This window comes from Bos grunniens, chromosome 3 (assembly GCF_055505025.1).
Source record: "Bos grunniens cultivar Pamir isolate PY7600 chromosome 3, Bosgru_T2T1.0, whole genome shotgun sequence".
NCBI lineage: Eukaryota > Metazoa > Chordata > Mammalia > Artiodactyla > Bovidae > Bos > Bos grunniens.
This window is the reverse complement of record NC_141167.1, coordinates 34,114,559-34,128,351: the sequence shown is the minus strand read 5'-3', so window position 1 is coordinate 34,128,351 and position 13,793 is coordinate 34,114,559. Positions and strand designations below refer to the sequence as shown.

Below are 13,793 nucleotides of genomic sequence, written 5' to 3'. Positions count from 1 at the left end.
TTTGTTAAGCCACTGAGATATTAGGATTATGGTGGCAAATCTAGCCTATCCTGACAGACATAAAGACTGGCACCTAGACGTAGGGTAATGTAATAACAACAATAATTGAACTGTTTAGAGGGCAGTAATTAAGAACTCTGTTATCAGAAGGTAAAAGGATGGGGATCTATTTGATGAACTGTGATAATCTAGAAGGCATATCATGAACCTAATGAACTAAAGGAAGAGGTTGTAAAACAAAATGTTAGTAGCATGTGTTGGTGGCTGTTGGATGCACTTAGAAACATTACAAAAACGAGGTGAGCGCAGAGAAGATTTGGCCAGTTTGTAGGCAGGAATGAGTGCAGATAAACTATAAATTCAGAGATATGAAGGGTTAGAGGAAGGTATTGTTTCTCCATCTCAACTAGTAAAATATAAAATGAAGGAAGGTTTTCAGCAAGAAAAGGCCAATGAAAAACAGCCTCGAAGTATGGCTAAAGTTAAAGGTATGGCCTCAAACCTATTGTTAAAACTTCTGGATAGATTAAGATGTTACTCAGCATATCTTTCAATTAGAGAAAGGGGCTCTGGAAAAAGAAGGAAAAGTAAGACTCTCCCACCTAAGCCCAACAAGCCCAAAGCACTCAAAACCAAGTCAGCAGAGAGGGAGACAGAAAGACAGAGAAACAGAGAGAGAATATGAGAATGAGATGAATGAGATAGATATTAGCAGCCACAACAGCAAGAAAGCAAAGAAACATGGGAACCATGGATGCTTGTCTAGAAAAGAACTGGCTGCAGCTACTGGCACATAGAAAGCCTGGAATCAAATAGATAAGAAATGTACATTATGGGGAGAGCTACACTGCCAGAAGAATATCAGCCTGGATTAAAGGAGATTGTATTCCCCCACGTCTATCCCTATTTTTAAAAGCTGATTTTAAAACCTATTCCCTATGCCTGCTTTATATGTAGAGAAGGAAGAGTCTCTCAGAGTACAAGGCCAGGGGTCACAGAAAGCAATGGCCAGGGCGGCTACACTTAGGGAGCAGAATCCAGGTCTGATCAGGGTGTTGGTTGAGGTGTGGGATGGGCAACATGTCTGCCCTGTGGATTAAAGTCCACAGTGGTGTCCCCTTCCTTCACTTTGGTTTATCCATTGCAGTTATCCTGTCTGTCCCACTGTTACACCCTGAGGGTGTGCTGGGCAGACATCTTGCCTTTGGATGAATAGGCACACCTGGAGCCAATATAGAGTCTACTATGTATCACCCACTACCTGGAAAGTGAGCTCGATATACTGTGACTAGATGGGTCTTCAGGGTCAACGCCCTTGAGAGTGTGAGGGAATTCTGCCTGAGGGAGGACAGTAAGCCAAACATTTGGTGAACAGAAAGGGAGACTGTTCGAATCATTAGTGTTGTTCCCCAAATATTCCTGGCTCTCTTCCTTCAAGACACTTGGCAGGATTACAGAGCTTTAAAGTCAGGCAAGGCCACGTGACTGGCTCTGGCCAAGGATGCGTGAGCAGGAGTGCAGTGTGTCATTTCCAGGTGGATGCTCTGAGAGCCAGTGAATGATCTGCTGCCTCCCCTCCACCCAGCCGAGACAGCAACAAGACGTATGCATCAAGATGAAGCCTTCTTCAGCCCAAGCCCATGGTGAATGAAACTCCCCTGCAGACTCACAGTGGGGACATGGCATGAGAAGAAACAAACTTGCTGGGGTAAGCCACTGAGATGGTAGGGTTGTTTGTTGAGGCAACAGAGCCCAGGGTTTCCTGATCCTAGGAGTGAGGGATGGGGCTAGAGAGCAGGAGCCAGGCTGTGAAAGGTCCCCCTCCCACACAAAGGCATCTGAACCCTCTCCTGGTTGTGAGGGGAAGCCAGTGAAGGCTTCCAAGCAAGGGCGTTAACATGAAAAGATCTGTTATTTTTTGGATGAAATATGCTATTTCTCAACATAAGAAGAAAATCAGCCTACTAAACCACATAAGGCAGAGAGGAACACACAGAACCCTTAGGCAAAAGATATATATTTATATAATGTCCTAAGTTTTGAAATTTCTAAATACAGGAGCTCTGAAAGGAGGCTTTGAAAGGAGCTACAGAGAACTGGGCAAGACAGTTTCTTCCATCGCACTATCTAAACACCGTTTCCTCTGCAGACAATCAATACTTTACAAGAAAGTCTCCCATAGCAGAGAAGATATAAAAAGGGAATGTAACAAACACCTGAAGTCAATTTCCAGCTGCCTGTGTGACCTGAGCAGGATACTTAAAGTCTCTGGGCCTACTTCCTCATATATTAAATCTGGATAATAATATATGTAGCTCAAGATAGTTGTGGGGGAGAAACAGCATATATAAATTGCTCTGGTGAAGGCCTGGCTGATAGTAGGTGTTTATTATATGATATCCATTTTTATTACTGTTATCATTAAAATTATATATATATATATAAAAAAACAGCATCTCCCTGATTACAAAAGAAAATGATTCAGGGCAACAATATAGAGGAAAATGTTCCTTCCTGGAGAAAAGTAACTGCATCTTGTCATCACTGTATTCCCCACCCCCACCGCACTGCCTGGCTCACAGGAGCCACTGTTTTCCCTGCTGCATGAGGGAATGAGGGGCAAGTAAAGGAAGTAAAGGAAAGCTGTCAAGATGTCCCTAACACCAGCTGCTGCTGGGCTGCTGAATCTCAACTCTCAAAGCCACAAATACCTTAAAGCTCCGGGCTATGCAAGCTCAGAAGCTGAAAAGCCAGAATTAGGACCTAGGGACATAAACTGCTGCAGGTCCAACGTCAAACCACGGTCCTGGAGAAAACCCTGGAAGGAGCTGAGTTCTGACCCTTTCCTCCCTCACCCTCCTCACAGGTTAAATCCACCTGTTCCTGCCAAGTCACACATCCTCGCTTTCTTTGGACGCTCCGGGAAGCTCCGATCAAGGGCAGGGAAGGGGGCTGTTGGTGACCACCTCCTAGCCCTGGAGGCGATGACTCTACACTAACCCAGGCCTATGAGGTGGGTCTCACCAGCCCCACTTGCAGATGAAGAAACTCAGGGAAGTTCTCTGATTCGCTCCCTTCACACCGCGGCAGTGTTGGCCAGGAGAGAACCCACGATTCCAGACTTCGGTATTCTTTCCACCGTACACTTTCGTCCCTAAGGGGCGCGGGGTTGGGGGAGGAGAAAATAACAACCACTAAAAAGGAACCACTTACATGGGTCTAGCGCTTCCTAGAGGCTACGCAGGATATGGGCCCACCACCCGGCCGGGAGCGGAGAAATTTTAAATCTTTATTCTACTCACTTGCTGCGTGACTTTTGGCAAGTGTCTGCTGCTCTCGGACTTGTTTTCCCGGAAGCAAATCGGGGCGGGAGGAGTGGCGTGTGCGTGTGTGTGTTTGTGTGTACATGTGATGTGCGGTGTGTCTATGCATGTTGTGCGGGGGCGGGGAGTAGATTATCACCAGGGTTCCCCGAGTTTCGGATTCCCTAAACGCTCGTTCACAACTAGACGCGAGTTGCCCCCTAAATCCACCTCCTGTAAGAAACCTTTCCGAGGCAAAGATGCGAACGCCCGCACCCTTTCTCCCACGGTCGGGAGGGTGAGGTGGGGGTGCCGAGGGGACTTAGCCGAACACCCAGTTTCAAGCAATGCAAATCACTGGGCTTCCAGACATAGCCAGACAGTCGCTATTGAACTTGACCAGGAGACAAACTTCAGGGCATTCTCAACGTGGGGGGCCGACTCGCACGAACTGCCCCCAAAACCACTTTCACTCGCCCCCACAGGGGACTTAATAGAGCCACCTTAAGGGCGGTGCTCCCGCCCCCCGGAAGTGCGGGGGCGGGGGGGGGGGGCAGGGGCCCGGGCGTTCAACCGGCCCGGCCCGCCCCGCGCGGCGGCGAAGTGCCGGCGGGTGACATCGAGCCCCCAAGTGGGGAAATACCACCCGCCCCGCGCCCTCAGCCCCAGACACCTGGCTCGGTTCCCCCGGCCCCCTGGGTCCTAGCATCCCTGGCATTCCGGTCCGAGCCCTAAACTTCAGCCCACTTCCCTCAGAGGCTGGGAGCGCCCGAGTCCGCCCGGCTCGCGGCAGCCACCGTCACTAGACAGTCAAACCCCAAGACGTCAGCCCACAATGCACCGGGCGGGCCGGGAAAGACGCGCCGGGGAGGGAGGGGGAAGAGAGGGGCGCGAGTCGCGCGGAGGGGGGTCGGGGGGGGAAGGAGGAGAAAGAAGGGCCCAACTGTAGGAGGGCAGCGGAGCATTACCTCATCCCGTGAGCCTCCGCGGGCCCAGAGAAGAATCTTCTAGGGTGGGGTATCCATGGCGACGGGTGGGCCCGCCCCCCTGAGAGCTACGCGAGCCAATGGGAAGGCCTTGGGGTGACATCATGGGCTATTTTTAGGGGTTGACTGGTAGCAGATAAGTGTTGCGCTCCGGCTGGATAAGGGTTCAGAGTTGCACAGAGTGTGGCTGAAGCTACGAGGCGGGAGTGGAGGTGCGCGGACGCAGGCAGGCAGACAGGCACAGTCAGTCGGGAAGGACTGCAAATCCTATTCTCCAATTTCTCTCCAACTGCCCGGAGCTAGCGTTTGTGGCTCCCGGCCTGGTGTTTTGGGGAGCGCCGGGAGAGCCCCTTCTCCAGCCGCCCCCAGGCGGAGAGCCCCGCTGCGCGGGCGCTGCTGACAGCGCGGAGAGCGGCTACTGTCCGCCCGGGGAAGTCCGGAGAGCGGCTGCAGCGGCAAGAACTTTTCCCGGCCAGGAAGACAGGAGACAAGTGGCCGCCGGGTCCCGGAACGAACTTTTGCAAACCTTGCCTCCGCCCGAAGCTGCCGCGGCGGCGGCGAAGAAAAAGAGGCGGCGGAGAGAGGAGGACGTGCGCTCCGCTTCGCTGGCACCGGTTGCTGAACTTGGGCGAGCGCGAGCCGCGACTGCCGGGCGCCCCCTCCCCCTCGCAGCGGAGGAGGGGACAGTGTTCCGAGTCGGGGCGGCGGACACCCGCCTCCGGCCGGCCACCGCGAAGTCCGCTCTCCCTCCTATCACCGGGAAGCGAGTTCGTCTGCGGGCTCTGAGGAACCGCTGCGCTCGAGAGAGCTCCGTGAGTGACCGCGACTTTTCAAAGCCGGGCGGCGCGCGCCAGCGGACAAGTAAGAGCGCGGGCGGCGCCTTAACCCTGCGATCCCCCGGACTGAGCTGGTGAGGAGGACGCCGGGGGCGGGGGCTGCCAGCCGGCGGGGGCGCGCGCTCTTCCAGAAACTTTCCTTGCTTACCGCCCGGGGAGGCGCGGGTGTCCCCCGCTTGCCAGCGCGCTGTTGCGGCCCCGAAACTTCTGCGCGCAGCTTAAACTAAGCCCACGCGAAGTGACGGACTGTTCTATGACTGCAAAGATGGAAACGACCTTCTACGACGATGCCCTCAACGCCTCGTTCCTCCAGTCTGAGAGCGGCGCCTACGGCTACAGTAACCCCAAGATTCTGAAGCAGAGCATGACCCTGAATCTGGCCGACCCGGTGGGCAGCCTGAAGCCGCACCTCCGGGCCAAGAACTCCGACCTCCTCACCTCTCCCGACGTGGGGCTGCTCAAGCTGGCGTCGCCCGAGCTGGAGCGCCTAATCATACAGTCCAGCAACGGGCATATCACCACCACGCCGACCCCTACCCAGTTCCTGTGCCCCAAGAACGTGACGGACGAGCAGGAGGGATTCGCCGAGGGCTTCGTGCGCGCCCTGGCCGAACTGCACAGCCAGAACACGCTGCCCAGCGTCACGTCGGCGGCGCAGCCGGTCAGCGGGGCGGGCCTGGTGGCCCCGGCGGTGGCCTCGGTGGCGGGCGGCAGCGGCAGCGGTGGCTTCAGCGCCAGCCTGCACAGCGAGCCGCCGGTCTACGCCAACCTCAGCAACTTCAACCCTGGCTCGCTGAGCAGCGGCGGCGGGGCGCCCTCCTACGGCGCGGCTGGCCTGGCCTTTCCCGCGCAGCCCCAGCAGCAGCAGCAGCAACCGCCGCAGCCGCCGCACCACCTGCCCCAGCAGATCCCTGTGCAGCACCCGCGGCTGCAGGCCCTGAAGGAGGAGCCGCAGACGGTGCCCGAGATGCCCGGGGAAACGCCGCCCCTGTCCCCCATCGACATGGAGTCCCAGGAGCGGATCAAGGCAGAGAGGAAGCGCATGAGGAACCGCATCGCTGCCTCCAAGTGCCGGAAAAGGAAGCTGGAGAGGATCGCGCGGCTGGAGGAAAAAGTGAAAACCTTGAAAGCGCAGAACTCGGAGCTGGCGTCCACGGCCAATATGCTCAGGGAACAGGTGGCCCAGCTTAAACAGAAAGTCATGAACCACGTTAACAGCGGGTGCCAACTCATGCTAACGCAGCAGTTGCAAACGTTTTGAGGCGAGACTGTCGGGGGCTGAGGGGCAACGGAGAAAAAATATAAATAACACAGACAGATTTGAGAACTTGACAAGTTGCGAGAGGGAAACAGAGAAAAAAAAAAAAAGTGTCCGAGGACTAAAGCCCAGGGTATCCAAGTTGGACTGGGTTGCGTCCTGACGGCGCCCCCAGTGTGCACGAGTAGGAAGGACTTGGCGCGCCCTCCCTTGGCGAGGAGCCAGGGAACGGCCGCTCGCGGGCTGCCCCGCTTTGCGGACGGGCTGTCCCCGCGCAAACAGAACGTTAGACTTTTCTTTAACATTGACCAAGAACTGCATGGACCTAACATTCGATCTCATTCAGTATTAAAGGGGTGGGGTGGGGGAGGGGGTTGCAAACTGCAATAGAGACTGTAGATCGCTTCTGTAGTACTCCTTAAGAACACAAAGGGGGTGGGGGAGGGGAGGCGGGAGGGAGGTTTGTGAGAGCGAGGCCCAGCCTGCAGATGAGCTCTTTCTGGCCTGCCTTCCATAACTGTGTATGTACATATATATATTTTTTAATTTGATGAAAGCTGATTACTGTCAATAAACAGCTTCATGCCTTTGTAAGTTATTTCATGTTTGTTTGTTTGGGTGTCCTGCCCAGCCTTGTTTGTAAATAAGAGATTTGGAGCACTCTGAGTTTACCATTTGTAATAAAGTATATAATTTTTTTATGTTTTGTTTCTGAAAATTCCAGAAAGGATATTTAAGAAAATACAATAAAATATTGAAAAAGTTACCCCTCCCCCAACCTCTTTTCTGCATTATCTATAGATTACTTGTGTAGGTGGAGTTGAAAGAGTTAAGTGTCAATTAAAATAACTGTGGGTGCTTCTTACTAGCAGGCCCTGAAAACTGTTGTCTGCTGGACAACAGTTCTTGAGAAAGAACTGCAGCTGATGCTGTCATCAAGTCATACTTTTCCCTCCCCAACAATCTACATAGAGTTGCTTACAAAGGATAGTGTAGCATTTCAGGAAGATGAGAGAAGGGAGGTTGTGGTGGAGAGGGACAGCCCACTGGGAAATCTAACATTTTAGTTTGGATTATATCAAGTGGCATGTGCTGTGACCATTTATAATGTTAGTAGAAATTTAAACAATAGATGCTTATTCTCAAAGCAGGAACGGTGGCAGATTTTTTACAAAAGCTGTATCCTTCCAATTTGGAATCTTTAACAATTCCTAGATAAAAGAGATGGTCTTTGCTTATGAATATTTATAACAGCATTCTTGTCACAATAAACGTATTCAAATACCAATAACAGATCTTGATTTCCTTTCCCTTTTCTACTTTTTTTCTTCCCAAGCTCTCTTCTGAAGCTTTTCTTTTCAGTTGCTGGGGTTAACATTACTGCCATCTGAAGTTATTTGGTAATTAAGAAGCAAAGAATTTAGGAAAAGTCAACACAGAAGTTGCAGTCTGGATGAAATGTTCTCCCTGCTTCATTCATTCTCTTTCTCTCTCTCTCCCCGCTCTACTTCTCTTTCCACTCACCCCTCCCTGAAATAAACACCTGTGCCTAGACAAATTACCAGTATAGCAGTTTACTGTTTCAAATTCTTCTATAGTCTCTTCATTCCTCTCTAAAATAACCTTGCTTAAATTATTATAGACTCTCAAAAGATGGTAATCTAGATACTATAAAAAGATCCACAAGAGAAAAAACATGAACATAAATGCAGTGATTGCTTATGTATTAATAAACCTTCACTCTGGGGAAATGGCAAACTTAAATTCTGTCTGCAGATAAAACTTAGGAGATCAATAAGGCAGAACTCAACAAGGGAACAATTTTTGCTTGGTTGCTTTTAATCCCAAGAGCCAGTGTGATTATCAAGCAGCACAAGCAATTTGATATCCAGGAATATTTCACAAACCACTAATTGAGGCAGGCCGTTTGCTCATTAGCAGTGCTCTAGTACCCAACAGGTCTGAGAATGCTAATATCCTGCCTGTGGCTGTAAATCCAAAGACACAAAGAGTTTTTCTTGGGAGGTTATCTAGGAGTGGAAGGGATTGGACTGAGTTGTTACCTATCAGATACTCCATTGTAATAATACTTCTTTAACAAAGGATTACTGGGAGCAGAGACGAGTTTGCCAAACAGTGAATTTGCCGATGTCAGCAACCCGGAAGGTGAGTTTATTTTGACCATATGTAGGAATAGTGAGCAGAGGGACAATAAAGCACTCTGGGGTGGGGCTCTGTGGAAGCTAAACAAGAGCCAACTAGAAAAAATAAGCAGGCTGGGGAATTAATTACCTGCAAAGGTAGACAGCCCAGACAACAGAGCAGCACAGAAAAGCCACACCACTCCCCAGTTTGCTTTAGACTCTGATGTTTAAAAGAAAAAAAAAGCCTAAAACTTATACCTATCACTCCCTTTGTTTCAATTATGGCTTTGAATGTATATCCCTGAAACTCTAACAAAAGAGACAGAAAAAAATAATTGTGGTAGAGGAAATTCACCAGTGATCTCCTATAAACTTTGGAGACAGAAAATCAGATATTTGCAGACACTCAAAAGTCAATGTTAAAAAAAGTCAATGTTATTTTGACAATCAGTGAGTTATTGTTTGGGTAACACTAACAGTTGGAGAAGATGAAACCAGTGGTACATGAAACCATGAATCCTCTTTTACTTTGTTTTACATATGTATATTTCAGAAATTCTTAACTCTTTGTGTCCACTGGGGCAGAGGGCTCGTGAACTCAGTGAAAATGCCTACAAAATTGTGTTTGCATATGGGTGTGTACGTGTGTGCACACACACACACATACTCCCCTAGGGAGAGAGATCATTAGCTCTGTTTAGTTCTCAAAAAGTTCCATGACTCAAAAAAGGTTAATTTCTAAGCTGAATGTTTATACATTCACTATGAAAAACATATCTGTGTGTGAATTTGAATTTCATGCATTTTCACCTCTTCATGCTTCTTGTACACATTTCTCTGCCTGGAATACTTTTCCTTCTGGCTCAACTGCTGAATCCTACCCATTTGTCAAGGCTTAGCAAAAGTGGCACCTTCTCTGTGATGCCTTTCGTGCTAACTCCCTCTTCAGGTGGAATGAATATTCTCCATTGAGCATCCCTAACATTTTATCAAAACTTCTGATAGCACTTATCAAAGGATTATCATTGTGAACCTGTGTCATGGTCAGAACCTACTCTATTCATCTGTGGACCCCAGACTCCTAGTACAGTTCCTCGTTGCATAGATGTTCATAAAATAAATGTGTGTTAACAGGATAGACAATTGAACGTAAATGCTTCAAAATAATTCTAGGTTAATTTCTTCTAGTGCAATATACTTCATCCATTTCCAAGTGTACTACTCCAAATGGATTGAAGACCCTCAGAAAAGTCAAGTCTGGACAATCACCAGGTACTAAGCCTAGTTCTCAATGAGTGCTCTTTGTTGTTGTTGTTGTTGTTGTTAAGTCGCTTCAGTCGTGTCTGACTCTGTGTGACCCCATAGACGGCCGCCCACCAGGCTCCCCCGTCCCTGGGATTCTCCAGGCAAGAACACTGGAGTGGGTTGCCATTTCCTTCTCCAATGCATGAAAGTGAAAAGTGAAAGTGAAGTCGCTCAGTCGTGTCTGATCCTTCGCGACCCCATGGACTGCAGCCTACCAGGCTCCTCCATCCATGGGATTTTCCAGGCAAGAGTACTGGAGTGGGGCGCTCTTAAGAGAATTAAACTGGTTAGCACCTTCATTCTTCCTGGCTTCCCTGGTAGTTCAGTGGTAAAGAATCTACCTGCCAGTGCAGGAGATGCAAATTTGTTCCCTGGGTTGGAAAGATCCTCTGGAAAAGGAAATAACAACCCAATCCAGTAATCTTGCCTGGGAAATTTGGACAGAGAAGCCTAGCAGGCTACAGTCCATGGGGTCGCAAAGAGTTAGACGCAACTAAGCAACTAAACTACATTCATTCTTCCCCAGCCACACAGAATGTCCCTTCCATCCTCTGCTAATGCAAGTGGGCATTTCTTATATCAAATGGGCCTATTTGAAGCATTAGGCTTGGAGGTGGAGATGGGGAAGGATAAAATGTGATCATTAGGAAGGCACAAAAAATAGTTCTAGATGTAGCTTTATTAAAACCAACTATTTCATTGGTAATGACTGAAAGAAATTTCTGTTTGCAAATTTAATGTATTTCAGGGGTCCAGAAGTTAGTACTCAAGGTTTACTTGATGGAGACATGCTAATGTATCTAATCCCCATGTAATTTTATTATTAGAGAAGATGCACATCGATTGAACCAAGGAAAAAAATGTCTTTCAGTCTTGCTCACCCCTTGCTCCCACCACCTACTTCTGTATGTATCAAGTAGAATATTATAGAAGAAGGGAAGAGGGCTAGAAGCTGGGATAGCCACAGAAGATGAAACAATCCCTTCCTAACTCTGGAATTTGGCTCTAGTTTTTTGGTTTTGGACTTTTGACATCACAAAAAGGACATTGCCCTGGGCCTACAACACAAACCCTGTTCTCTAGGAACTCCCAGTCTGGTGGGGAGGAGTACAGAGATGAAGCGGAAAGAGGTGCCAAATGCAGGAGGAGGTGTCTTTATCAGGAAAGACTTCACATGTGAAGTTACATCTTGGTGGAACTCAGCAGGCAGAAAACGATGGATGAGGAACCTGTATGCAAAGGCACAAGGCATCAGAAAACATGTGACGGGGGACTTGTAAGCTGCTTAGAGAGGCTGGAAATAAAGATGTGAAAAGAAAAATGAAGGAGAAGCAGAAAAGTTTAAGGTTTCATTTGTCAAGTACTATCTGTTCCATGCCAAGGTTTGGTTGTTATCCTAGTCTTTATGGAAAAATACTCGAATTGAGACTGATTAAAGAAAGCTGAGCGCCAAAGGATTAATACTTTTGAAATGGCGTTAGAGAAGACTCTTGAGAGTCCCTTGGACCACAAGGAGATCCAACCAGTCCATCCTAAAGGAAATCAGTCCTGAATATTCATTGGAAGGACGGATGTTGAAGCTGAAATTCCAATACTTTGGCCACCTGATGTGAAGAACTGACTCATTTGAAAAGACCCTGATGCTGGGAAAGATTGAAGGCAGGAGGAGAAGGGGATGACAGAGGATGAGATGGTTGGATGGCATCACCGACTCAATGGACATGAGTTTGGGTAAACTCTGAGAGTTGGTGATGGACAGGGAGGCCGGCGTGCTGCAGTCCATGGGGTCGCAGAAAGTCAGACGTGACTGGGCAACTGAACTGAACCGAGATGATTTAAGAGTTCAACATGTCAAGAGTAGAAAAGAGAGGGTAAGGAATTCGAGAGGAAGGGTCAGCATGAGGGGAAGCCTGGGGAAAACTCTAGGGTGCCCCAAGCGTGACGGGAAGGCCTATCTCCTTGGATTCGGGTGAGCAGAGGAGAGGAGTGAGCACTGAGATTGGTGCTGACCAGTTTATACTTTTGTCCTCTCCAATGCGCTTTCTCCCCTTCAGTTTCACTTTATTTTCACCACTACCCTGCATGCATCATTGTTAGTAACTGTGTTTCACAGGAACAGAAGCTGAGGCTCCCAGTGAGTTTTAAGAGTTTCTGATGAGGCTCCTCATCCAGTGACTGACAGGGCCATGATTAGGTCCCCAGCCATCAAGAACCATATCGTTCTCCTCTGTTGTTCCACAAACCAGATGGCCTGGTGATCCCGGGACACCTTGATTCTACAGTAAGGACCCTCAGGAACTGAATTAGTCATCAGAAGGTTCTTTGATGTGCACAGCATCTGAGCAAAGGTAATCAGATAGTCTCCTGGGATATTTCATCCATGCTAGTAACGTCTAATGAACTCTCCTTGCCCTGATGCAAACCCATCCACTCTGGAGGGACCAGAACCCTGACAATTTCTTGCTATACAAACTTCCTTCATGTACATCCACTAAAAGACATTGCCTGATGGTTGCTTCATCATTCCTTCAAAAAACTGGGTTACCAGATCACTGAGTTACTGCCTTCTTGGGCTATAAATATTCACTAGCTACTTGGACAGAACCTGGGTGTTTCCCAGGCCTCCTTGGGACTTTCTGTACATTAGCTTCTGCTGATAGCAGATCTCTTCCAGGGTGTATTTGATTCATCCTGTATTCATGCTTGTAGGAAGGAATATCCTGACCTTATGGCAAATCTTGAAAAAAGATAAGCAGGCACCTGGACCATTATATAATCAATCACGCTACCAGTTAGGATGCTTACACAGGCCAGTAACAGAAGGCACAATTTAAACAAGGTCCCAGGCGAATATAGCAGCTCAGCAACATCATCATGGGCTTTCATCTTTTCCTTTCACCATCCTCAGGGTGTGAGAGATGCTCCTTGTGTGGACTCAAGACAGCACCAACAGGGACTTCCCAGGTAGTCCAGTGATTAAGAATCTGCCTTCTAGTGCAAGGGATGGGGGCTTGATCCCTGGTTGGGAACTAAGCTCCCACATGCCTTGGGACAAGCTCCGTGTACTACAGCTACTAAGCCTACATTCCACAAGGAAAGATCCTGTGTGCTGAAGCTAAGACCTGATGCAGCCAGATAAATAATGATTTTTTACCAAATAAGTAAAAATCAAGGCTCTGATAGTAAGAAATAACTGAGTTGGAGGATGGCTTTTGGACTGGTAGATAGTTATTATTGCTCTCCACCAGATATTTCCAGTTTTCCTCTTGGGTACAAGGTAGGGTAGTACTTCCCTATCTTCTACCTTTTGGATGTTGAGTAAGAGGCCTTGTGACTTTGTCAGCCAATGAAATACCAGCAGTGGTGACATCCTTGACTTCTTTAAGAGGAAGTGTGAGGTTTGCCACAATTCCTTTTCCCAGCCTTGGCAACTGTGGAAGCACAGAGATGGAACATCTATTAACCTGGTCCTTAAATGACGTTGATGCAGATTAGAGTCCCTCCCCACGCCCAGCATCTACAGTAGACATTTAACAGGCGCAAGGATTAAATCTTTGTTGTATTAAGACACAGAGATTTGAGGACATCTTGTTATTGTAGCATTACCTAGACTTTCCTAACTGCTCCAGTAGGAAACAACAGTGTCTGCCACACGTATAGTTAAATCAAAAAACCTGTAAAATATTCAATATACATAACAGTTAGTAAATTTCTACTATGTAGCAGACACTGTACAAGGACTTACAAGGTACATGTTAGGGTTTTATTGTAATACATGAGAAAATGGAGGTTTCTATCTTATTCAGGTTCAAAAAATAAGTAACTTGGGGAAGCTCGAAGTGAATCCAGGTTCTTCTTAATTCCAGAGAGCTTGCTTTGCTCACCTATGACCTTGCCCTTGAGTAGTACTGCCACATGAATTTCTATCTCAGTGGAACCTCACAGCCTCCCTGCCATAGGCA

At 48.3% G+C, this 13,793-nt stretch overlaps 1 protein-coding gene and 2 long non-coding RNA genes across 3 annotated transcripts; all 3 read left to right on the top strand.

Annotated features, from left to right (window-relative positions):
• Positions 1-1,499: 1,499 nt before the first annotated feature.
• LOC147375448 (uncharacterized) lies at positions 1,500-3,205 on the top strand. The gene is made up of 2 exons (XR_015160117.1): positions 1,500-1,708; positions 2,867-3,205. It is a non-coding gene; the product is annotated as an uncharacterized LOC147375448 (long non-coding RNA).
• Positions 3,206-5,347: 2,142 nt separating this feature from the next.
• Positions 5,348-7,148, top strand: JUN (Jun proto-oncogene, AP-1 transcription factor subunit). The gene has a single exon (XM_086390229.1). It carries the CDS (start codon positions 5,378-5,380, stop codon positions 6,383-6,385), a length of 1,008 nt encoding a protein of 335 aa, XP_086246355.1. The 5' UTR covers positions 5,348-5,377; the 3' UTR covers positions 6,386-7,148.
• A 596-nt stretch (positions 7,149-7,744) lies between these two features.
• Positions 7,745-11,170, top strand: LOC147375446 (uncharacterized). The gene is made up of 3 exons (XR_015160116.1): positions 7,745-8,548; positions 9,715-9,798; positions 10,580-11,170. It is a non-coding gene; the product is annotated as an uncharacterized LOC147375446 (long non-coding RNA).
• Positions 11,171-13,793: the final 2,623 nt, after the last annotated feature.

Excerpts from the sequence above, each read along its gene's own strand:
- JUN (XM_086390229.1), top strand. The coding sequence starts at position 5,378 with ATGACTGCAAAGATGGAAACGACCTTCTACGACGATGCCCTCAACGCC.